This window comes from Mustela erminea, chromosome X (assembly GCF_009829155.1).
Source record: "Mustela erminea isolate mMusErm1 chromosome X, mMusErm1.Pri, whole genome shotgun sequence".
Taxonomy (NCBI): Eukaryota; Metazoa; Chordata; class Mammalia; order Carnivora; family Mustelidae; genus Mustela; species Mustela erminea.
The window spans coordinates 125,554,770-125,580,816 of record NC_045635.1 but is presented as its reverse complement, the minus strand read 5'-3'; the positions used below and the strand labels follow the sequence as shown (position 1 = coordinate 125,580,816).

General features: G+C 51.5%; 1 protein-coding gene across 1 annotated transcript; it reads right to left on the bottom strand.

Annotated features, from left to right (window-relative positions):
* Window positions 1-2,234: 2,234 nt before the first annotated feature.
* Window positions 2,235-23,821, bottom strand: LOC116582392. The gene is made up of 5 exons (XM_032329740.1): window positions 23,758-23,821; window positions 22,263-22,470; window positions 21,674-21,820; window positions 5,274-5,399; window positions 2,235-3,368 (listed from the first exon to the last, which is right to left on the bottom strand). The coding sequence occupies exons 1-5, from the start codon at window positions 23,819-23,821 to the stop codon at window positions 2,897-2,899; spliced, it is 1,017 nt and encodes a 338-aa protein (XP_032185631.1). The 3' UTR covers window positions 2,235-2,896.
* Window positions 23,822-26,047: the final 2,226 nt, after the last annotated feature.

The window sequence follows — 26,047 nt, the reverse complement described above, 5'->3', positions numbered from 1 at the left end:
AGCCATCTCGGAGAGAGTGCCCGTGTCCTCTGAGGCCTGCGAGGAATACCAATTGCATGGTTACCGGGCCCCCTCAGGAGCCCACAAGAGGAAATTAAAAGGCACACACACGCCTGGAATAAAGGGCCCTCTTCTTGCAGCTAATCGCCGAAATTGGTCACTGGGCTGTCCCCTCCCCCCCCTGGTGACAGACATGGTCTTTCTCCTGTTCGGTTCCATCACTCCGTTCTCAGAAATGTGGGAGGGGGAGCCCATGCCCCAGCCCTCCCTTCTCTCCAGTCCCTGCTTCTCCCAGCAGGAGGGGCGGCAGTTAGTCCCAAGCAAGAGACAGATCAGTGCTAGCCCCGAGGCGGTACAGGTGGGAGCAGCGGCCAGGCATTTCAATGAATGCCTCCTGCCGGCCCCTGCAGGTTGCAAAACGCCTCCACTTCCCTCTGTGCGTGCGCTCCACACCCCACTGGTGCGCGGCGGCCACTTGCCCTCAGTGAAGGGGACTGAAGTGACAGACGTGGTAGTCAGGGCCTTTCATTTCAGGGCCAGGACCGACCCTCTGTGCTCCAGGGCCTGCTGCCTCCTGCTGGTGTGTCTTGGGCCCCGTCCTCATCGGACAATGGGAGAGTCCCCTAGAGGAGTCTGGGCAGCCCCACAGGGCAGGAGCTGGAGCCCAAGACTCCAGTGGCTTCAAGGAGGGGCTTTTACTTCACTGCCCCAGCAGCGAGCACTCCGGACACCTGCTGAAAACGAGCAGGAGGCAGGCCTCAGGAAGAGCCTCCCTTTCCCCTGCCAGGCTAGCCACTGGGCTTGGGTCACTTGACCTCCAGGTATTTCCCGGCGAGTTCTGCAGAGTCTGTACAAGCTGTGGTCTTGCCTCCTGTTGTGGCTGCGGGCACTTGGCTCTCAGTGTCCTGTGGGTGGCATGGCCTGTGATCTTGGGGTTGACATGAGGTCCTAACGTTCACACAATCACATGTTGAATGGTGCCCCCCGGAAGATATGCCTGCCTGGACCCTGTGAACATGACCTTATTTGAAAAAGGGTCTTTGTAGGCGCAGTGAAGTTAAGGATCCCCAGATGAGATATTGGAAAGGGAGGAGATTGGAAACACACAGGGAAGAAGGCGACGGAAAGCTGGAGATGACGAGAGGTTCTCCCTCAGAGCCTTCGGACAGAGCAGGGCCCTGTGGACACCTTGATTTCTACTCTGGCCTCCAGAGCTGGAAGAGAATCCACCCATCCATCCATAATTTTCTGCATAAATCATACATTTCTGTTGTTTTAAGCCACCAAGGTTTTCAACATTTGTTTTGACAACCACGAGAAGCCGGTGCACATCCCACCGAGAGGGAGAAGGGCGGAGAAGAGGGAGAAGGAGGAACGGAGAAGAAACCACCGCCAGCCCCAAAACTAACACTTGTGAGCATCTGCCAAGGGCCCGGCAGGCCCTTCCCTGGCCAAGGGGCCTTCCCTTGGCCCCAGGGAGCCCAGACAGGGGAGTCTGGCCAGGAGCCCAGGCAGCAGGACAGCATGCCTGCCTTAGTTTAGCTTAGCTTAGACCTTAGCTTGGCTAAGCCTTAGCTTAGACCAGCACAGGGGCCACTTGCTGGGCTGCTGATGGGTTCAGGCAAGAGAAGACAAATTTCTGACCTGCAGGAGATACCATGCGGCCATCTGAACCCAGCACCTCCTAGCGTCCCGGCTCCTCCCCGAACACAGCAGAGCTGGCCCCACAGGAGAGCAGGAGCCCTGGGACACACTCGGGGTGCTGGTGGATCTTTTTTTTTTTTTTGGTCACCCCTTTGCACACAGGTGTTCCTCCTGTTGTGACTCCCATGGGACGGAAACACGGGAGGTGGGGTGCCAAGAGAATTTTCAGAGCCCATGCCCTCTCCTGCCTTGATGCTGCGACGCTTGCCCCTCTCCACGGACACTCTCAATGCAGTTCCCCTGCTGCGTTATTTCTTCCTGAAAAACGATTATCAAATTATTTGCATCCTAACCACGACACCGTCCGAAAATGGAGGACACACAGTATTTTGGTGACATGGAAACCTGACTTTGGCTTTCTGTGCTGTTCAGGATGGGCTCTGGGGTGTTCGTGCCCATCCTGTCCATTAGGAGCAGCTGATTATCTAAGCTTGTGATAGCCAAATACACCCACAGCTTTTCTTAAAAAAAAAAAAAAAATTCTTTCTTCCTGAAATCCTTGCAGGAGAAATGACTTTTTATTGCAGCTGCAGAATTCTCTAGCCCCCAGCTTGTCGCTGTGTTTTTATAATATCATGCTTGAGAGCGGGGAAATTGGTAGAGGGTTCTATGTGCAGTCACGTCAGAGCCCAGCTTGGGCCCCAACATTATAGCCCCGTCCCCTATCATGATTATTTGCATGTCTCGTGCTTCAGAGACCAAGCTGTGACCTCCAGAGGAGGGAAGAATTTCTGTACTTCTCACCGCTGCACCCTGGACCCCTAGCACACAGTAGGCTCTCAAGATTTGTTTCGTGAGTGAATGAACGCGTTCACTGGGAACGGAGGCTCAGAGCAGGTCATAAGCAGAAGGCAGAGCCGGGATGTGATCCTAGGGCTGATGTCACAGTTCGGGCTCTGCCCCCTCCCCCAACCGTAGTGATGGCAGGGTGGAGTCCTTGGGCTGATGCTCCCATGGGAGCAGGTGGGCAGAGGCTGGGGGCCGAGAAGAAGCTGGGGACAAAACCAGCCAGTCCCTGAGTGGGCGGGACACAGGGGGCCACTGAGGATGGCTCCCCCCACCCAGGGCTGTGCATCCTGAGGAGGGCCTGTTAGGAAGGTTCTGGGCACAGACTCTAGGGGCGCTGTTGAGTTCAGTTTGGGTATGATGTCTACACATGGCCTTGGGGGTGGGGGGCGGGGGGCTTAGGTTCCTAGAGCCAGAAGAACTGAGAGGGAGACGTCTGGCTTTGGTTGAAACAAGGAGGAAGCAGGAAGGGGCCTTGGGAGACATCTGCACAACCTTGGGCAGTCTGGGCAAGATCTGCGTTCATCTCCGGTGTCAACAGAGTGAATCCCAAGTCCCTGTGCCAAGACAACTTTGCCAAGACAAGGGGGTGTCTGACAGGTTCTGGACTGAGGGCACCCTGCAGAGAAAGAGCAGCAGAGGCGACCAGGGCAGGAGTCGGGAACTTTGGACGCCACGTGCTATACTGGCTGACTCTAGATCCCTTCCACCTCAGCTGGCTCCCAAGTCCCCGGAATTGGTTAACATCTTTGCCAACTGAGCAATGGGAGAAGCAGAGAGATACCCACATCGCCTTTGATTCCTTTCTGTAGAAATCAGTTGTGTATCTTACCATGAGCGAGGTGTCCGGGACTGGAAGGTGAGTTGAACTCCATCCCCTGAGGAGAGAAACTCCTGTTAGGAGAATTGGCCAGGTTGATATGGACCCGTGGACCCTCGAGAAGGAACTAGGGCAGAGAGTCATTCTCAGCTCTGCAGGACTAGGAAGGCTTCTAGGAAGTGGTGAGCTGAGCCTGGAAAGGTGGAAGGAAGGTGAGCAGGTGTGGGGAATATCCTAGATGAGGAAGAAGTGAGCTGAGGCCCAGGGACGGAGGAGACCAGGGTATGCTGGGGAGAAGGGGGACTAATACGGGGTATGGACGCACGTGAGGATGGGTGGGGTGTGGGGCGAGCGTGGCTAGAGAGGTCGGCTGGGCCACGGGATACTGAGAGCCGAACTGAGTGGCTCAGATAGCATTTCTCAGGCACTGGGAAGCTGTCAAAACCTTGTGAGTAAGGGCAGAACCCAAGCAAACTGAGTATGTTTCTAACCCTCATGGGGCTCTTCCCTTCCCTTCCCTTCCCTTTTCTTTTTTCTTTTCTTTTTTCTTCTTCTTCTTCTTCTTCTTTCCTTCTCTTCTCTTCTTTTGCTTTTACTCATTTACTTACTTGGCCAGGGTGGTTTTGTGGTTGTGATCCAATTTGGGAAAAGGGTCTTTGCTGATGAAATCAAGTTAAGGATTTCAAAATGAGCTGGAGGGGGCAGGCTCAATCTGATGACAAGTGTCCTAAGAAGAGGAGTGACGCAGGGGAGAACAAGGAGGCCATGTGAAGACGAGGCCAGAGACCCGAGGGATGCGGCCACGAGCCAAGGGACCACCAGAAGCTGGAGGTTGTGAGGCACGATCCTCTCCTAGAGCCTTCAGAGAGAGCATGAACCAACCGGCTGACACCTGAATTGCAGCCTTGTGGTACTTTCTCCAAGACCATGCAGGGTTCCCATCTGCCTTCCCTAGGAGACCGCGCACTTACAGAACGCAGGGGCCATGTCTTTCTTGTCACTTTGGGCCCAGCAGGAAACACAGGCCTGGCCCCTACTGGGCACTTGGTGAATGTGGGCCAAGTGAAGGCATGGGGGCCAGCAAGGCCGGGAGACCACAGGGCCCTGTGTACAGCAGGCGCCATCTGCCGTGCATACACGGCTGTTTGCCCTTCTGCGTTCCTCGATCCGCACGTAGTGAAAGTATCGCTCCTGTTCCGTGGAGCCTGCAGAAGGTCTGAACACTGGCGTAGAGAGAGGAACGGCAGACAAGGCAATGAGCACCGGCCCTGGGATTCTTCCTTTCTGCCGCGGCCTTTGCCTAAGCCAGACTGGAAGAGTCCCAGGCTGCGGCCTCCAGGGCCAGCCCCGCTTCTCACCAGCCTGGCTCCCGGCCAGCCACTCTCAGCCAAACGCAGAGCACGGGGCGGGCAGCGGAGGCCCGGGCAGCCCCGCCAGCAGGGACCAGAGAGGAGCCCAGCCAGCTAGGAAACAGCCAAGGAGTCTCCAGTCCCATCTGGCCACTTCCTCACCCTCAGTCGACGGCCTCAGGCGACGAGGCCGGTTTAGGATCTGCTGGCTGCGAAGAGCCTAGTCACAAAGAGCTGCTCCCGGGAGCGTCCCTGACCGCGGGGGAGGCACCTTTGCACTCTGCTCGCCTGGGGCTCCGTGCACGTCCCGGTTCCAGCGGGGTTTCCCGGCTTTGGAGGGCTGCTCGGTGCCTCAGGGCCCCCAGGGCCAGCGTGCTGGCTGAAGAGAAACGGTTTAGACAACTTGCTTTAAATAATCTGGCAAATGAATCTCCTTTCTTCATTCATTAGGGATATTTGCACCTAAATAGCCTCTTTGTTTCCCGCAATTTGGGTCCCCAGCCAAAGCGGGCGGGCTCGGGGACCGACAGCGCCCAGGCTCTGGAGGGAGGGGAGATGCTTCAGTGACGCGCCGAGAGGGAGAGCCTTCCTCTGCCTCCAGCGCCCTCTCTTACCTCCAAGGCGCCTCCAAGAGCCTCAAACTCCAGGCTGAGGTCCGAGAGGAGTTTCCTCCGGCCACTGAGGCCAAGGCTATGAAGTCGGGTAGCTCTCGGATCACCTCCGGGCTTCTTGATGGGCTGCTGGGAGCAGGCGGACAGGGTGGGGGGGATGGTGTCAGACGCTGGTTTTGCTGCACCTGTGGCTTGTGGCCTGTGGCCTGTGACCCGCCTAAATGGCCCCTGGGCCCTCACCAAACTGTGCGGGGGGGGGGGGGCCCTAGCAGCCTCTCTCTGACAAACACTTCGGGAAATGAAGGCAGAGAAAAGAAAGGTGCCCCTCCTGAGTGCTTTGTTAACGGAAATCTCATGGAACCTCACATCCCTGAACATACGTCTGATTGGAACTTTCTTCGTTTTCTTGCTCCAGACCCCGCCCCCCCCAAAATGGAGAAAAGGCTTCTCTACAATTTAGCTACATTTTCATTCGGTTTGTTCTATGAGCATGAAAGGTTGAAACAAAGTATCCAGATTACCTGTATTAATGAGATGTTTTACATTGAAAAAAACACACAAGAAAGTAAGTTGCAGAGTAAAATATGAAACTCAGCAGGTTTGGAGTTTCTGCCACCAAGCTATTCAAAAAAATAATAATTAAGACGAAAACAGTAAACTGATTCTATGCATAAATTAGAGCGATCAAAGACGAATGTTTGCTTTTAGATTATGATGTATGTAGATTTAGCTGTAAACTATGGGCTCCATGAGTTGAGCTAAACCTGTGCTCTCCCAGGTGTGGTGGCTGGGCCAGGGTGAGTGGGCAGGTAACCCGGGCAGGGGGTTGGGGGGGGGGGAGGTGGTGGCTTCCTCCAGGCCAGTGCCATCAGAGGCCTAGAGCGAGCCAGCAGATGCCTCGTGCTGAGAATGCACAATGCGAGGCAAAAGGGACCATTAGAGCTGTCAGACTCCACAGAAACCCCCCTTCTCCACCATGAGTGCGCAGTGCTGGGTGTCATTAGCAAGGCAAAGAGACCTCGTGGGAGGGGGCAGGGATTTCGGTGGCTTTCCTCCTGTTAAGTTCTGAGAAGCCCAAAAGCCAGTCTTGCTCTAGGAAGAACTCAGTTGTGTCTACACACGTCCTTAAACTGTCTCCCGTTAGTAAGCTGCACAGACGGCAGCCAGTGCTCCGAAAAACAACAAGCAGGCCACTCGGCAGATTGCTAAAATGCTTACGGATAAGCATCCCCAAACATCGCCATTATAGCAGACCAAACACTGGGGCATCCGAGACCCAAACAGCTCTCGGTGGAGAAGTCTTAATATTGGGAGTCTTCCCAGTCAGCTTCAAAGAGCTGGGGTCAGACATGTGACCAGGGCCCGAAGCCTGGGCTGCGCTAGAGACAGGATTCCAGTATCCACTGGGGCAACCCCTGCTTCCCATAGCCAGACGGACCCCTCAGTGGCCTCACTGTCAGCCCCTCTGGGGAGCCAGTGGTGGGACCAGGGCGGATGCAGCTCATCTAGCTCCACTTTCCACACGCAGCCCACGGGGCCCTCTGTACCTGCTCAGAGGCGGGGTGCGGGCCGGCCACGTACACTTGCAGGGTGGAGCAAGGGGAGAGGGGGCTTCTGGGCCTGTGAATGACCCCTTCTTGCACCAAGGGGAGGAACCCTGGCCCTGGTTCTGGCCCAGCTTAGCCACTTGACCGTCCGAGGGACCTCCGGCACCTTCTGCAGCAGGGGGAGGTTTGGAGTCTCCGTTTTCCCAGGTGTGAAACCTTTACCTGATTGCCCTGACATTTTTCACGGGCCTGTTCTGCCCTTGGCTCATGTTGATTGTCACAATGCACAGCCCCCGTAAGCTGAGGGGGTGGGGACATGGTGAACCTCCGCCCCCCGCCCCCCGCAGCCACTCCCAGGGCCTCCCACTCAGGGCCGCCCTGCCCACAGCCTTCCACCCTGGCAGTCTCGGTGAGGTCCGTAACTACTGATTATTTCTTACTTCCAAGGCTGGAAATACACCAACTCTTTATCCACAGATTCATGGCTGTCCCTGGAGGGTTAAAATATAAATAGCAGTTTCCAAGTGTACCAGTAAATAGAAGAAGCGAAGCAAACAGCTTCTCGGCTGGCCTCCCAGCCCCTCAGCGGACCCTCTGCGTGCGTGTTCTCTGGGCACGCTCCCATTTTGCTGAGGCCAGAGAGAGCCTGGTGAAGTGGGCTAAAAATAAAATGAACAAGAGGCAGCAAACAAGCAAAGGACACTGCCCAGGGACCAAGCCCGCGCCCCAGGAGCCCACACTGGGTAGACAAGAGGGGCCTTGGGCTGGCATTGCCCTGCGTGGGGGGAGGACGAGCTGCAGATGATACTCTTACTCAGCCCTACAGTGGGAGGGAGCACCCTGCCTCTGGAGTGGTGACAAGACCGAGAGATGGAGACCGAGGGACCCAAGGCTGGCCGGGCTCCCATCCCCGTGCATCAATCAGGTGGCCAGAGCGGACCCAGGGTGGCTCTGGAGCCTGGAGCCCTGAGCCAGCCGGGCCCCGAGAGCCTGTGCGAGGGACAGGCAGGGCCCTTCGGGTCCTCCAGATCTCCCGCCCATGTCGCGGAGCGAGTGCGGAGACCAGGCCCCCAGGGGGCAGAGGCCGCAGCCGCGGGGATGGGCAAGTCAGGGCCAGCCCGGGGACCCAGTGTCCTTGGCCAGGGCTCTCTGCGGACTCTGGGAGCCTGTGGACTCCAGAGGACCCAGAAGCCCCATCCAAGCCCACCACGAGCAACTGGCCCGAGGCCAGAGCTACTGGGAGATTTTCTCGTTGGGGACTCTGTTGGCCTGGTCCGCTGACCCCGGTCACCTGCCGAAGGGGACTTCTGTCGAGCACACGGTCCCTGGGAACAGCGGACACGTCTCAGAAGCAGCCACCCCGGTCCCGAGTGGGCCCTGGTGCCGGCTGACGGGGCTCTGCCGATGGGCACCCGAGGCTTCCCTCCTTCCCTCTTTCCCCGCACCCTTCCTCCCCCCCACCCTCTTCTGACACCCCCAGGCTGTCAGAGGAATGCGGGCACGGGGCCTCAGCTCCGGGTCCCCTTTGCCTCCCACGTGAACGTCTGCCTGTCTCCCACGGCCCCTGAATCACGGGCTGCTCTCCACAAGCGGAAGGCCACTGCCACGTGTGGGCCTGTGGCTTCCCCCGCGCCCCCTTGGTGTGGGGCCTCTCAGCAAAGGACAGCAGGCCACTGGGGTCGCTGGTCCACAGGAAGGTCCCGGCCCAGGGGATGCACACACGGGGCCCTGGTGGCAGAAGCCTGCCCGCCAGCACGGAGATGGCCCGTGTCCCCAGTGCGGAGGGAATGCACGGAGGAGACAGCCGAGGGCTGCCATCCGGGGCCCCCCTCCCCACCGAGCCCTCTCCCCCGTCCTCCTCAGAGGGCCAGCGGGGGCAGGTCCCATGGAGCAGAGGAGCGGCCCTAGAGACAGACCACGACGGGACGAGCCTGGGACGGAGACACGGGGGCCGGAAAAGGCCCGCCTGGCGAGGGGCCCCAAGCCCCACTCGGGGCAGGCAGCTGGGCCCCACGGGACCCCACCCCTGGGACAGCGCGGGGGCCCGAAGCTCTAGACACAGGGCTCTGGTGGCTCCAGAGGGGTCTTACTGAACCAGAAACCCGTGGAGTACCTGGGGGCCAAGGTGACCAAGGAGGAGGCGGAGGGTGGGTGAGGGGCTCCCTGCACGAGATCACAGGTCTTCCCTCTCGCCCTAGTGCCAGAGTGGTATGTCCAACCGTCTTCCCCCTCCAAGGGACTAGGACCAAACCTGAACTTCAGCACCCTGCCCCCCTCTACCACACACCACCAAGGAAATGCCTGAAGGGAGTTCCCCAGTCTCTGGAGCCCAGCCCTGTCTTCCTAATTCCTCCCCAGGCCCCTCCCCTAGAATAACCCACAGGCTCCTCCATCTACGATCCAGGGATGGATCTTTCACCCTTCCCCTCGGACCACACCCCTGCTTCCCACCTAGCGATGGTGCCACTGGGAGCAGGTGAGAAGCTAACCCTAACCCTAACCCTAACCCTAACCCTAACCCTAACCCGCTTGGGACTTGGCCTCCTCCCTCCCCTCCCCACTCACTCACCTCATACCCCCAAACTGATAGGAAGCCTTTTACTCTCAACCTTACATACATTGAGTGGCTTTGTGGGGCCTCCCCGGGGTCGGCGTCCTGCTTGGACTGTGTGACCCTCACCCTTCCTAGATAGTGAAATTCAGTCGAACCACAGAAATTTGCGATTAGAGCTCGTGTGAGGAGTGTACTTATTTTGTTTTTCATGAAGGGTTCTGTGGATTTTCCAGCCTCCCATTGTTTCACAGTTCAGAGCCCTTTTCCCTAAGCTGGACCCAGAGAGGACAGCCCAGCTGAGCCTTTTGGAATAGGAACTTCCCTCTCTGTGGCTCGTGGGATTGACTTCTATGAAAACGGAGACCCGTTTAGGACAAGAGTGGCCCTGTGGTCCCCTGGACCCCAGCTCTACGTTTCTTATCTGGTTTCTTGCAAGCTCAGTTTGGAAGGATCCTGGTCTTGGAGTTCCTCTTGGCCTAAGGGACCCATCCTCTTCGCAATGTATAAAGAAAAGATCAGAAACCGAACTACAGACAGTTGCTTGTGAAAAGGCTGCTCCCCTGCATTCTTCCAAGAGTTGCTGACATCTCGAAGCAAACAAGTCTGCCGAGGGACAATTAGGCTCTCTGGATTTCCATTCCATTTCTTTTAACTGCCTCTGAGCGTGCTGAACTGCCAGCCCTGGGAGGTAAAATTGAACCCAAGGATTTTCCCAGCTCTCTGGAATGAAGTTTTCGCTTCTTTAATTAGAGTCCCAGAATGTCAAGCCTGCAGGGGCCCTTGGGATCAGCTGGCCTGTGCCCATCACAGGACTGACAGCCAGACTGGGAGGCCCAGCTGGGGTCCCACCCCCTTCCTCCTCCCCTGCCAGGGCCCTTCCTGTTACACCTTCTGCTGCTAGTTTTTCCCTCTGAGTTCGACTTTTCTTGCAGACACACTAGGTGCTCAGTAGGTCCTCGGTAAAGGGAATCTGAGGTCTCCTGCCATCTCCCAGGCTGCAAGTCTTGGCTCCACTAGGCATTTGGCCTTTGGAGTAAGTGGACGTCAAATTTCTTTCTCTAGACCCCAACACGCGCAGGAGACCACGCAGCACCTCTATCTGGTTTTGACCGCTCCTGCTGGTTCCGTCCCAATCTTATTTGACACCCACATTCCTGTGCAGGGCCCCTCTGTTCTCTGAACATTGCAGGCAATTCCCCACCCCTGGGCCATTTCTCTTGCTTGTCCCAGGCCCAGGTGCTAGTCAACCCTGGCTAGCCACCAAGACCCTTTTCCTTTTCCAAGGTCCATCTCTGGGATTCCCTTTTCTGTGAAGCATTTCTAAAGAGAACTCCAACACCTTGCTCCCTCCTTCCGCCACAATTTACTCACTTATTCAACGGATATTTTAATGGGTGCTCACCGTGTGGCAGGCGCTGTTCTAGCCACAAGAGGTACGGCACTGAACAAGGCCAATGAAAGTCTCTGCTCTCACGGAGCTCACATTCGTGGCTAAGAGAGGTAACAAAGGGAAGAAGTAAATGATGTAGAATTTTGGAGGTGGGATTAACGGAGGAGTGAGCGCCTGGGTAAGTGAGTGGAGGAATGTGGTCTTTAGCTTTGCCGGAACTCCCTTACACCTGAAAGCTGGGTGGCTTGAGCGTAGGACTTCCTGAGGCCCCGGAGAAGTCAGCTGTGGCTCTCATGCCAGGGAACAAAGGAGAAGTGACTACAGAAACTCAAGATAACAACTTTGTGGCCCATGCCACAGTTTGGCTTCAGGGGATTGGGGACTCTGGCTGTCTTTCAGGGGAAGATGTTTCTGGGCGCCTAGACTTCCTGGTCCAGCCCCTTCCTCATGCCCAGGATGTGCTCCCATAGCACCTTTGATTTCGTGGCAAGCCCCAGTAGTATTCAAAATGAGAGGCCTTTCCATTTTCATATAGAAGAAGAAAAAGTAAATACCAATTCCTCCCTTAGCCCATTCTTTGTTAAACATGTGTTGGAATTAGCTGGTTCGTATACAGCCAAATCCCTCCTAATTATTTGCCAAAGATTTTCATATCATTATTAACCAAGCAAATCTTATCTTAAATCTCAATTTTATCTGCTGTCTAAGAGATTAAGGGAATGATTTTATGACCTAAAATGTGAATGGTCTCTTTCTAAAAACCCGATTGGTGGTGTAATTGAGTTGTGAACACTGTTTTAGTTTTCTTACAACGTATATAATCTGCTTTGGGATTTTATTTTCTCAAGAGACTTGGTTTATCTGCTCTTTATACCCATCCAGTCTCTGTAAATATGCTTTTGCCTTTCCATAATACTATGAGACCTGAATGCTTTGGCACAGATCAGCAGGGGCAGGAGATGGAGAGGAAGGTTGCCATGCATTTCAACAGACTAGACCGACAGAAAAAAAGAATATTTTAAGCATTTACAAAGTATTTGCAATACCTTTTATTTATTCTGCTTTAAAGATTTTATTTTTTTATTTTTAATTTTTTTACTTAAATTCAATTTAGTTAACATACAGTGTATTATTAGCTTCAGGAGTCGAATTGAGTGATTCATCAGTTGCATGTAACACCCAGTGCTCATTCCATCAAGGGCCCTCCTTAATGCCCATCCCCCATCCCGCCGCTCTCCAGCAACCCTCAGCTCGTTCCCTAGAGTTAAGAGTCTCTTACGGTTTGCCTCCCTCTCTGTAGATAATCTCCATCCTGAACTGGGGCTGGAACTCAGAACCCCAAGATCAAGAGTCACATGCTCTATGGACTGAGCCAGCTAGGCACCCCTCAATATTAGATATGTTTTATAGTGTTCTGTGAATTAGCCTAGGGTTAATTGGGTTGTTGTTGTTTTTCAAGTTAGTTTTTCCTTTAGTTTTGGTCACTATTTTTTGTTGCTGCTGTTGTTTTAATCTGGGTAACCTTTGCCATTGGGAAGACAATGGCTTACTTTTCAAATGGTGTGTTCAGGGATGTCCTTATGATCCAGCCGGGTTTGGACTGCAAAGAGAATGCACTCAACACTACCCAAGGGGGCCTGAATATGACTCAAAGTCCCCTTTCAACTCCCAAAGCCCAAAGCCACGGGTGACGTGTCATGCTCAACAGCCCGGCTTGTGGGCTCTGTGTTCAGTCGGGAGCACTCGGGCTCTCGGGGGCTCCAACTGAACTCTTAGGACTGAACAGCAGAAAACACACTCCCCTGACTACTTTGTGGGTCTGTTTCATCAAACCAGAATCATCTCTCAGTTTCTGGGCCAGAAAGCTTAGCATTATCTTTCAGTCTCCAGCCCCCTTACTCTTCTACTGAGTCGTAACAAAATGCCATCATCTTAACTTTCTCTTCTCAGTGTCTCTTGGATGCATCCCTCCCTGTTTCTCCTTCATCCAGGCCCCTGTGATCTCAGCTTGAACACCCCAGTAATCCCTGTGTTCTTTTGTTAGCCTCATGCTCCCATGCTGAGACCCAACTTGATTCTCCACTCATCCTCCTAAGAATCTCTCTCTTTTGCTCCCGGACATGCTAGGGAACACTGTGCCCCACCTCTCACCAACTTCAGGCTTTTCCAACTGATTTTCTAGATCCTTACTAATGTGGCTATACCCAACCTTTAGCCTTCTAATCCCTAGTGAACACAGCCTGGGTCAGTAGCTATTGAGAGACATCTGTATTCTGTTGTTTTGGTATAAAGCTGGACAGACAGACTGATGGAATAGAAGATTGAGCCTGGAGACAGCCCCATGCACAGATAAAGTCTGATTTATGACAGAGGAGACAGTGCACAGGAGTGGGGAGAGAATCGTCTTTTCAGTCGAGTATGCAGGGACAATTGGGTATCTACAGGGATAAAACATGAAATAGGTCCCCTACTTCACATCCCACACAAAAATCAAGACCCGGTGGCCTGAGGACTTAAATGTAACAGGTTAAACTATAAAGCTTTCAGATCTTAAAGGAGAATATCTTCATGACCTAAGGGTAGGGAAAGATTTCTTAAACATGGCATGAGAAACACGAAGCATAAGGGAAAGGGGGACAAGGTGGACTACTATTAAAATGAGGGGAGAAAAGTCAAACTCATGGCAACAGAAACAGAGTGCACAAAACTGGTTGCCAGGGGCTGAGGGGTAGGGGAAAATGAAGAGAGGTTGGTCAAAGGGTACAAACTTTCAGTTATAGGATGAGTAAGGTCTGAAGATCTCATGTCAAACATAGTGACCATAGTTGATTGTGCTGGACTGCATAACTGAACTTTGCTGGGGCGGGGGGAGAAATGCAATGTTCTCATAAAAAAAGGTAAATATGTGAGGTGATGGATGTGCTAATTAACTCAGTTGTGGGAATACTTTTACAATGTCTACATGTATCAAATCATCACATTGTGCACTTGAAATACATTACAATTTTATCTGTCAATTATACCTCAGTAAAACAGGGAGGAAAAAGTATTCCCATTAGACTGGGAGTTCCATGGGCAGTGGAGCCAAGTGGAACCCTGGGGGGCCAACATAGGGCACATCTCAGGACAGAGATACTCCAGAGAGCTGTGGTTGATGAAATTACGAGGATGCTCTCAAGGGGTACTGCCCTTGATCTGCTTGGGAGGAGATATCTGTTGACTGCAAACCACTGTGTCACCCAAAGTACACCTGTGTTTTTTAAGAGGCTGCCATTCAAAGCTCAGGGTGGGATGTATGTAGCTCCCAAGACTTAGATACTACCTCTGGAGACCCCGCTGGGAAGGTAGCTTGGCACTGGCTGGCCACAGCGCCCTTGCTGCCCACAACTGTGGTCACTGACCTCTTTGGGTCCCCTGTGGGCTTTCTTTTTGCTGGGCTTTGTCTTTGTCGTCAGCACTGTTTACTTTTTGCCACTCAATCTACTTTCCTTTTAGGGTGCTGTTTTCTAGCTTATTTTACTATTGGGAAATTTTTTCTACCTTTTAATTTTTTCCCTCTCTTTTACTTTCTTTATTTTAAGCTCTATGTGGGGTTTGAACTCATGACCTCAAGATCAAGAGTTGCATGCTCTACCAACTGAGCCAGCGAGGCAGCCCTGTACCTTTTTATTTTTAACTTGTTTTGACAAAGGATGGGCAACATCATCATGAGGGAAGCAACTTTGAGGAGAACTTCTTGTCCAGACCGGGGAGGCTGGAGGCCCTTGGTGGAACCATCATTTTGATGCCAGGGCACCCCTTGACCACTAAGTCATTCTGGGGGTCTATATTTATACTTCAAGATGCCCACTTTGGACAAACGTCTGCTGGAAACCCAAGGAAAATGCTAGATGGTGCTAACACTGAATGACTAGAGCCATCCAACAAAGGTTTCACTAGGGGGCCCATTAATGACAACTGACCACAGCAACGAGGGGAAAGCAGTGAGTTGGGAGGCCGGCCCCAAAAGGCCTTCCTAAGGTTTCCCCTTACCTGAAGCACCTGGGAGGGTGACCCCTGATAGAGTTATAGGAATTCCTTTGGACAGAGCCAGGCCCCAGGAACACTCTTAACTGTGCACTTACAGATGTTCTGTTCTGGAACAGACCTTGCTTTCTTCTGAACTGAGGTCAAGTTTTAAAAGAGATGAGCATGACAGTTGACGGTAATGTGAAGTGGGATGCAGAGGGCACAAGAGATGGACTAATAAGCATTGTTCCATAACAAACCATTGTTTGTTATGAAAAGAAAGGTACCATCATTTCTCTAAATTCCAAGGGGACAGTGTTCTGAGAACGGCTGCCATTTTGTGAACTGCCCCACCCCCCTATTGATGATCTCCTGTGAGGTCTTGCTACCAGTCCCATGCCAAGCTGCAAGACACTTTTCTTGTCATTACAACTTCTATCTTCCATAGCATGATACATGGAATGCTCATATGGCCAACTCGTGGACGCCATTCAAGTAGTGTGCATTATTCTGGCAGGTTTTTCCCTTTCTAAATGAAAGTTGTCAGAAGGTTATAAGAACAGCCAGGCCCATGGTTGGGGCATAAAGACTTGTAAATTTTGTGTTCCCATCTGGAAAAGGACGAACAGTGTTGGAAGGGGGGGGCATCCATCCTGAGAGCCTGGGCTGAACCTCCATCCCAGCTGAGGGAAGGATGCTGGGAGGAAATCAGGACCACTTTCCTTTTGAGTGAGCGATGGGGAGACATTTTTCCTGTTGGGGGCTGAGATCAGGAAAGGGGGATAAGTAGATAGGCTAACTCACAAAGTCCAAGTAAGTTACCAAGGGGCTTAGTTTAAGGATTCAGAAACAGTCCACAGATCTCTCCAGACGTGCAGGGGCAGAACATGAAGGCATTCCACAGGCCTGAGGACTGGTGGGGTCACCAGGTGGTAGAAGGGTGGAAGTGTTAGGTGGCTGGGACTGTGAATCCCAGGAGCAAGCCCTTCATCCAGAGCAGCAGGAATTACAGCTCTGTTGAGGGAACTATGGCCTCTGGGCCCAATGGACCTTGCTTCTCAGAGCCAAGAGAACAAAATGTGCCCAAGATAGTTGAGGGTATTCTCTCTTTTCCTGCTAGAACCCCAGTCTGCTGTGTCATGAAGAGGTGTGGGCGGTTTGGGCAGTACCAGGAACAGACCCTTGGCATGGCTTTTGGCCAGGTAGCAGGGTGGTTTCTATAAAGGGATCCCTGGGCAGCAGATATCAATAAATGGGAATGAATTCTGAAGAGGAAGAAGACGGTTTGTGAACACTAACAAGAGCTCCTTCGGGAATTCCCAGAAATACTTAAGGGGTGTGTTAGTCAATTTGGGCTACTGTAACAAGATTTCACAGACTGGGTGGCTTAAATAATAAACATTTCTCACCGTTCTAGAGCTGGGAAATCCAAGATCAAGATATTGGCAGATTTGGTTCCCATTGAGGGTCCTGTTCCTGGTTTGCAGATAGCCACGATCTTGCTGTGTCCTTACATGGCGGAGAGAGAGGGAGGGGTTCTGTTCCTCTTCCTATAAGGGCACGAACTTCATCATAGGGCTCCACCCACGTGACCGCATCTAAATCTAATTACCTCCCAAATGACCCACCTCTAAGTATCATCCCACTGGGAGGTAAGAGTTAAACATGATTTAGGGACATAAACATTCCGGAGCCTAAGTGCAAGTAGGGGCAAGAACTGGGCCTCTGGCTTATTAATATTCTTAGGACCCTGTATCTATAAGCAAATGAGGCCTCGAACCCAGAGACTACAAGGTGATATGAAGTCTGTGAGGAGGCAGTGTTAGGAGTACGAAGCTGCCTTTGCCTGCTCCCAACCACATCAGGCCCTGGAACAAACACACAGCCAGTCTCACGATGTTGGAGTTTTCCAGACTTCTAGCCCCTATTGTTTCTTTCACTAAATGGTTAAAGACAGGGGCACCTGGGTGGCTCAGTGGGTTAAGCCGCTGCCTTCGGCTCAGGTCATGATCTCAGGGTCCTGGGATCGAGCCCCACATTGGGCTCTCTGCTCTGCGGGGAGTCTGCTTCCTCCTCTCTCTCTGCCTGCCTCTCTGCCTACTTGTGATCTCTGTCTGTCAAATAAATAAATAAAATCTTTAAAAAAAAAATGGTTAAAGACAGTGGCTTTGCTTCATGCCAGTCTAGTGAAACCAGTTCTTCAGTGCCTGAAACCCCTTCCTGGTACAGCTTTTGGTCAGTGGAGACCACAGGAGAATCGAATGACTTTTGGAAAACGTAAGTTAAGTAGAAGCCAGTGCTGTGGTAGTTTGCACACAGTGGCCCCGATCTGGTGGCTCCTCTTGTTGACACAGGGTGGGTCCCAGTCCTGTAGCTGCCTCAGCTCCTGCCAGCTTTCTTCCTTTAGTGGGGGTCAAGTGTGTGTGATGCTCTTGGGGAGAGGCACCAGCTTCCCTTGCAGGTCACTCATGGTACCCAGGTTGGAGGTGGCCAGAGACAGATGGGGGTAGTAGTTTGCCCTAGTTCTTGCCCATGTCTCATTTTCCCTCCTGACTGTTAGCCTGGGTGACAGCAAGCTCAATGCCTGATACTTAGAGCCCTCCACCAGCCCTCAATCCCCACCCCAGGCAGTGGGTCTCGTCCTACGATAACCCTGTTATTCTATACCTTGGCTGTGATTCTTCAAGTCAACCCTGGCTGGTGTGGAGACACACAACACCCCTGAAAGAAAGAGAGTTTAGAAGCCAGGAAAGTGGATAGTAGGTGGGCAGAAATATACAAAAACACAGCATCCCCTAAGTAATAAAATTACTTTGAATTTGTGACTGCAATCCAAAGGTGAATGCAGTTTTGGGGGGGTGAGGTTTTTTTTAAAAGATTTTATTTTATTTTATTTTTTTACAGTAATCTCAATACCCAACATGGAGTTTGAACTCACAACCCTGAGATCAAGAGTTGCATGCTCCACTGAACTGAGCCAGCCAGGCACGCCTGGAGACTTTTTTCTTTAGCTTTATTGACAACAAATAATTGTTTATATTTAAGGTGCACGACCCAATGTTTTGTAAAATGATTATCAATACTGTATTGCATACTTGAACACACTTTAAAAAATCCAACCCACAGTAAAAACAGCTTTTGTTCCTCTAAGATGTGCTTGGGATTGTTTAGGGGACCTTGAGCTTCCTTGGTGATGTCAAGTCTTAGAGTCCTAGGGGGCTACTGCCACAGCTCAGCAGGCAGCTTGGAGGATGTGGGCTTAGGTCAGGTGACCACTTGTTGATTCTAACCCTTCTCTGTTCTTCCTCATTATAAGACCTTAAACATGTCCCATCCCTAATTTTAGGTCTCAGTTTCCCCATCTGCACAATGGCTTATTTGGCTACATTGATGACTTCAAACATTTTTACCTTATTTTTTCACTTTTTATCTTAAACATTTTTTTTTCTAAGTAAACTCTAAACCCAATGTGAGGCTCGAACTCATGACCCTGAGATCAAGAGTCACATGCTCTACCAACTGAGCCAGCCAGGCACCCCTCAAACATTTTTATACTAAGAAATCCGTTTTGCATCAACCCCCAACACAAGTACGCATATTAATCAGTATAAAGTGTAACAAAAGGTTCATGAATCAATACTTAGACTGCTACTTAAGATACTACTATACTCCCAAGGTTTGTGTCCTTAAAACTTGTATGTTGAAATCTAACTTTCAAGGTGATGGTATCAAGAGATGAGGCCTTTGGGAGGCGATGAGTTTGTGAGGGTGGAGTCCTCATGAATGGGACTGGCGTCCTTATAAAAGAGACCCTAGAGAGCTCCCCTGCCTCTTCCATCTTGAGAAGACACAGCGAAAAGTTGGCTGTTTATGAATCAGGAAGTAGACTCTCACCGGACATCAAGTCTGTTGGTGCCTGGATCTTGGACCTCCTAGCCTTCGGAACTGGAAGGAGGAAATGTTTGCTGTTTAAACTTCTCAGTCTATGGTATTCTGTTACAGCAGCCAAAACAGACCAAGAAATTGGTACTGAGAAGTGGGGCATTGCTGTAACAAATCTCTAAACATGTGGAAGCAACTCTGGAACAGTAGAGACTGGAGCCTTCACTGCTGTGCATGGGCCTTTAGCAAGAGCTCAGGAAGGAAAGAGGGGTGCTAGGGACAAAGCCTCAGTCTTCTGGATGGAAAAGGTCACTGATGAGATCTCACATGGAAATGAGGACATGTTATTGGCAATTGGAGGGGAGGCAATCCTTGTTATCCAGTGGCAATGAACCTGGCTGAACTGTGTTCACATTCTTGTGTTTTATGGAAGGCTGAACTTGCAATGAATGAAATAGAATATTAGCTGAAGAGATTTCTAGCAAAGCGTTGAAGGTGAGGCTTGGTTCCTCCTGACAGCTCATAGTGGAATGTGAGAAGCAAGAAGTGACTTAAAGATGGGACTGTTCAGCAAAAAGGAAATAACTCAGACTGGGAGAATTCTTAGCCCACCCATACTGGGAAAAATGAGAACCCTAAAAGTAGTAGCCAAGCAACCCTTTGATATGGAGAATAGCATGGATGTAAACTACAGACCATCATCAACAAAGGTTAGGCACAGAGGTGAGATGACACCAGCAGAAACACTGCCACCCGGGACTGAAGGAGACAAAGAAAGTGAGGTCAAAATGAAGAAAGAATGTTGGACTTCTTAGACCCTATAGGACTGGAGGGTAATGCTATTCCACTGCAAACATGACTTTTTCCCAAAGGCTCAGGGTCCCTGCATCAGGCCATGGCTGTCCCCACCTAGGTTTCAAAGGACAGGGAGGCCACATGGAGCCATGGGCTTGGGAGTCCAGCCAATGATAACCTTGGGGTACCAGCAGAGAGCCAGCTCGGGGGCAGGGCCTAACTAGAGAGCCACCATGGGCCATTCCAAAGAGCTGGAGGGTACTGTTGCCAGCCCAGTGGGCCTGAAAGAGCATCAAGCCAAAGGGGATTATTCTGGATCCCTAAGGTTTAATGTCTGCCCTGTTGGTTTGAGACTTACTTGGGATCCATTTACCACTTTCTTATTTCCTATTTCTCCCTGTTGGAAGGTGACTATCCTATGCCTATCCCACCACTATAACTTGTTCACTTTCATGGGTTCATAGCTGGAGAGGAATTGGCCTCAGGATGAACCAGACCTTGGGTCTTGCTCATTGGGGATCTAGATGAGGTATAGATGAGCCTTTGGCCTTAGGATTTAGAGCTCTTGCCAGAACCCGTTAAAACTTCTGGGGCTGTTGGGTGGGATGAATGTATTTTGCATGTGAGAAGGACATGAATTTGAGGAGCCGGGGCAGGATGCTTACTTAGACTGAATATGCCAGAATTCATATGTTGAAATCCTAACCCAGTGTTTGGGAGGTGATGAGGTCATCAGGGTGGAGCCCTCATGAATGGGATTAGTGCTGTCATAAGAGACCCAGAGAGCTGCCTCAGTCTTTCTGCCAAGTGAGGACACAGTGAGAAGATGGCCGTCTATGAACCTTACCAGACAGCAACTCTGTTGCTGCCTTGATCTTAGATTTCCCAGCTTCCAGAATTGTGAGACATAAATGTTGTTTAAGCCACCCAGTGTATAGTTTTTTGTTGTTACTATCATAGCCCACAAGGACTAAGATGATACACTTGAATATTTTCTATTATGTTCTTTTTATTCTGTTTCATGTTTCCAAATATGCTGATTGAGGTTTGCAAATGTGATTTTAGGACAACTGCATGTGGGTCATGAGTTGTAGTTTGAACAACAAACTCTAGATGCTTCTAGTGTGTTCAGCTAGCCCCCAAGCTCTAGGACAACATGGAGGGGGGAGGGGTTTGGAGTCCTATGTTGGTAGCCTAGCTCTAAAGTGGCTTCCTCTGAGTGTGAACCCCTGGAGGGGGCTGTGTTTTTCCCTCTGCTGGAAAGGCAAAGACATTCAGTCCCTGCCCTCCACTCCCACAAGAGGAAAAAGCCCAAGAACCTGAAGATAGGACCCTGGGCTGGTCCTTCCTGCCATTGCATCTAGGACTGCAGAGCCCCAGAGAACAGGACTACCCAGAGAGGGCACTGACAGTGCTCACTTTTGGCCATTGTTTACAGGGGCCAGGACGAGGCAGGGAATGGCAGCAAGGGGCATGAGCTGCACCAAGGGGCCCTGGGGACAGAGCGTCGCTTTGACCTAGACAAAGGGTTAGACACTGGGCTGGGTGGTTCAAGGTCCTTCTGGTTGAGAACCTGACTTGGGTCTTCCTGACCAGGGAGGCAGGCAGACAATTACAGAGGATTCAAACAGTTAAATAAGCCAGCAAGTTCTGACCAATATCAATGCAGCCTGGGCAACATGAGTGTCACTTTACGTGTGACTCTGGCCAGACCGTGGTCCCAGTTATTCCATCAAACACTAATCTTAGTGTTGCTGTGAAGGTGTTTTGTAGTAGTAGGCAACATCTACAATCAGTTGACTTCAAGAAGACTGCTGATTCTTGATAACGTGGATGGGCCTCATACACTCAGTGAAAGGGCTTCCGAGGTTTCTGAAAGAAGAAATCCTACCTCCAAATGACATCAGCAACCCCTGACTGAGTTTCCAGCCTGCTGGCCTGCCCTACAGATGTGGGACTTGCCAGGCCCCACAATTTTTGCGACCAGCTCCCTCAAATCTATCCATCTCTCTATTCATCCATTCACCTGCCCCCCCCCCCCCCCCCGCCATCCATCTATCTAGGTCCATCTGTCTATCTCATCTCTTGGCTCTGCTTCTGTGGAGAACCTGACTGAGCCAGGCTGGCACTCTGTGGGCACCCCCAGGACCTGGACCAACTATAGCCTCACAGCAAATGGAGGTTTTAACAATGATGGTTCTGACCGGAATTAGTGGTTAACGTTTACCTGTGCTGTTCTGACCATGCTGCTCTCTTCCGGGCAGCCCAGTGGTAGCTGGAGAAGGTGGCAGATGAGGCTTGGGGGTAGACTGAGAGCTTCTCCTCTCCGGAGTAGGGGCTCTTCCACCTAATGTCTCCATGGCAGAAAAGGACCCTGAAATGGCAGCAAGGGGCATTCAGGACTGGTGACACCAACGAGCTCTTTTTTCCAAAGTGCAGCCTCTCTGCAGGGTTGCTGGTGATCAGAATCGGAAATGAGATGACCAGAGGGAAAGTGCCTCCCTGCTGGGGGGCCCAGGGTTGCAGTGACATCTGTGGCCCCGACACCTCCCCTTTTGTGGGCCCCTTCTTCACTAAAAATATACATAACAACTATAGTTTATGACTCTTGCTATAAAGATGAGGATGTCAATTCATATGAATGTCTATGAATCCACATAATAGTACCTATTAAAATATTTTCTTCTGTCTAAAAGTTCATTGTCTCCCTTCTGATTTGAAAAGAAAGTGAAATATTTTCAGGAGCCGCTAAAAGTATCATGGCCCTAGTACATCGTGTGCCTAAAGGAGATGTCTGCCCGAGACCCCTGCCAGACCTAGGAGGCACTTGGAGAACGTCCAGGCCATGGAGGAGCAACCTTCTTCCCTGGAAGAGCTGAGTCGGCTCAGAGAATAAGGTGGACAGCTGCTTTTTGTCTTTGTCATTAAGAAGTCTATTGAGTCCTGTGGGGAAAGATACAATCTCACAATTCAGAGGACCAATTCTGTTGGAAAAAGCAAGGTCCCTGAGAAAAATCAGCAGTGCTTTTTTTTATGATTTGAAGTCATAATTGTCATGGACCCTATCAAAAAGTATTATAAGCTACACATGGGGCTCAGTGTCATACTTTCATCTTCACATGAACCCCATCTTCGAGACCAGAAGTTTGGGGTGCCAGGCTGGTGGGGGCTAGGGGGCCAGAAGGAGCAAAGGGCATAAAGCAGAAGGGACAAGTGGGGGAAAGGTACTGGGGAAGACACCCTCAGGGCTTCCCTGTCTTCTTATGATTTGCCCTTCTGGAACCACCTTCCATGACAGCTTCATGAACTTGGAACCATAGCAGAGAACCCAATTCAGAAGTTAACATTTTCATGAATGCTTTCAGGAAAAGAGCCTGCGCTTGCCTCTGATTTTCCTCTCAGTGACTTCCCAGGCCAACAACAGAGGCCATGAAGTAAGAACACATGTTATATGTTTCTTGCTCTTGAACCGAATGAGGACGATCCATCTGGGAGTCTGGGGAAGTCTCTACAAAGGGAGTGAGGCAGAGCCTCGCTTGGTTCCCCGAGAGAAAACTGCTTCCTGGCTTCGGGGTTAAGAGGCCCCAGGGCTGGCAGCTCCGTCTGGTAGGCCCAGAGGTGCGGAGGGCCTGGAAGCAAGGAAAGACTGCTGTTATCAGCGGCACACTTTGTACAAGGACAGGGCGCTCCCAGGGGCCCAGTCCAGATAAGGAGGCGGGCAGTGTGACTCCAGACTGTTCTGACTTGGTCATTTACTGAATGGCCATGAACGGGTTACAGTGTCCCCTGGAGCTGCCTTTTCCTTGCACAGCACGGCCGCACAGCTCCTGTGTACCCGAGCTCCCCGCGTACTCCTATGGAAACCTGGCGGCGAGGGAAGCTTTGCTCGGGCGGGGCGCGCGACGAGCCTCCGAGAGGCTTCGCAGTGTGCGCCCAACCGGCAGGAAGTCTGCCAGTTCTCCAGTCCGCCCTTGCCTTGCTGCGCTGGCCTCACGACCGGCCCTCCCGTTGTCCCGCCCCCACTTTTAAAAATTGTACTTAATAGGGGTGTGTGTGATGAAATCTGCCAGTAACATTTTAAAAAATATTGTTTTTATGTATCTGAGAGAGAGAGAGAGAGCTCATGCGCAGGGGGAGAAGCAGTGGGAGAAGCAGAGGGAGAAACAGACTGCCCGCTGAGCAGAGGCCTGACTCGAATTAATTAATCCACTAATTCCAGAACATTTTCATCACCCCACCCTCCAAAACCCACGTACCATCAACCAGTCACTCCATTCTTCCCCTCCCCGCCCGCCGCTGGCAACCACTAACCTGTCTTCCGTCTGTAGGGATCGGCCTCTGCCGGACATCGCGCACGAATGCCATCATCCAGCATGTAGCCTTTCGGGACTGGCCTCTGCACCCAACCAGAGCTTTTCACAGTTCAGCCACACTGTGGCGTGGATCCGCACTTCATTATCTTTCAGGGTTGGGTAGTGTACCGTTATGGATGGACTGCGGCTTATCTGCCCGCCAGTCGATGAAGATTTGGGCTGTTTCTACATTTGGGGATTATGAATAATGCTGCCATGAGCCTTCACTGTCGGCGTGCCAGTTCTCCTGGGTACGTACCCCAGGAGCGGAAATGCTGGGGCACATGGAAACTGTTTGTCTAACTTTCTGAAGAACCACCAAAGTGTTTTCTGCAGAAGCTGCCCCATTTTCCAGCAGTGCACAGGGGCTCCAGTTTCTCCACAGCCTCCCCAACACTTGTTCTTTTCTGGGTTTTGTTTTGTTTTGTTTTGTTTTTAATCTTAGTGGCATGAGGTGGTATCTATTGCACTTTTGGATTTGCATTTCTTCAGTGGCTAGTGGTGTCGATCACCTTTTCATGTGTTTGTTGGCCCTGCCTCCGCCCCTGTGGCAGCCTCCCCTGCCCCAGTGCCTGCCCCTCTGCTCCTCTATTTGCACTCTGGGATCCAGCCACACAGGCCTCCCTCTTGCTCCCAGGCCTCAGAGCCTGTACACACACAGTCCTCTCTGCTGGCCACTGCTCTCTTCCTTCGGTTTCCCATCCCTGTGGGTTACCTCCTTGTTCTCCGTCTGTCTGTCCTGCCCATGAGACTAGGCTGACCCCTGTCTGCACTGCCCCTCCCACACCTCATCCGAGCGGCAGGCCCCCTGCTCCTTGGTGTTTTTTGATGGCATGTTCACTGCTATGGCTCCAGCTTCTAGCTGAGTGCTGGACAAACACTACGTTTGGGTCCAAAGCAGTAGACAGAAGGCTGCACCGAGGGACTGAAGGATGTACAGGTTCCTGCCAATTCCATCTGGGGCTGTTCCTGCCCTAAGCTCCCAGTCCTAGGGCGGCAGCACAGACCAGGCATCCCCAAACCTCTCCCACTGACATCTTTGGAGCTGCCCATCGTCAGCTGTGGTCTGTTCTGACTCATGCCCTTGAGGCACGTGTCTGTGGTCAGCAGAACTTCTGCATTTTAAACAGCAGCCCCGGTGTCCCTGATGCTCAGCCTGACTTGGACACTCTGCACAAGGTGCTTGAGGGCCCTCTCCACTGCCCCAGACTTTGGTTCTAGGATTCTAGAATGTCTTTCTGTCTCAGTCTTTGCTGGGTGAGTTCCAAGAACTTCCGTGAAGTTTTTCCTTTCTGTTTCCTGAACACTGACTCTGGGCCAAGACCTAGGCTAGTTGCTTGCTGACCTACAGTCGATTCTGGTCTTCTAGGTAGACTGATTCTGCCACCTGCAGCACTTCCCCTCTAAACCACACACACTCTGTGACTAAGGTGTTAACTGAGGGCGTTGAGGAGGCAAGGGGGAATGGCAAAACCCTTCCCAATGGGCACCTCGGGGAAGGCAGAGGAGGGGGCAGGCACTGCTGGGCTTTGAACAATACACTGGAAGTATACAGGGGAGGCTTTGGTGGCTTTACGGTCGTGTGTCAAGGAAGAGAAGGGTAGGAGGTGCAGGAGAAGCACCATGGAGGGAAAAGGAAGTTTCCAGATTATGAAGTGAGAGAAGTGGTAATGGCCATATCCTGGAGGACCTGGAGTATCAGGGGGGCCGTTGGCAGGGGTCGGGGTGGGGAATCGTGGTAGGGCAGATTTGAAGCCTGATACAGATCCTCTTGCCCCTGGGGACCACAACAGGCCCAGGATCATGGGCTACTGGTAAAAGTCTCTTCAATAAATGGTGCTGGGGAAACTGGAGAGCTACCTGCAAAAGAATGAAATTGGCCCACTTTCTAACACTGTACACAAAAATAAACTAAAAATGGATTAAAGACCTAAATGTGAGACCTGAAACCATAAAAATCCTAAAAGAAAACACAAGTGGTAATTTCTTAGACGTTGGCCTTAACAACTTTTTTCTGGATATGTCTCCTAAGGCAAAGGAAACAGAAGCAAAAATAAACTATTGGGACTATATCAAAATAAACAGCTTTTTCACAGTGAAGGAAATTATCAACAAAATGAAAAGGCAGAAGATATTCACAAATAACATATCCAATAAGAGGCTAATGTTCAGAATATATAAAAGAACTTATACAACTCAACACCAAAAATACCCCAAATAATCTGATTAAAAATGGGCAGAGGACCAAA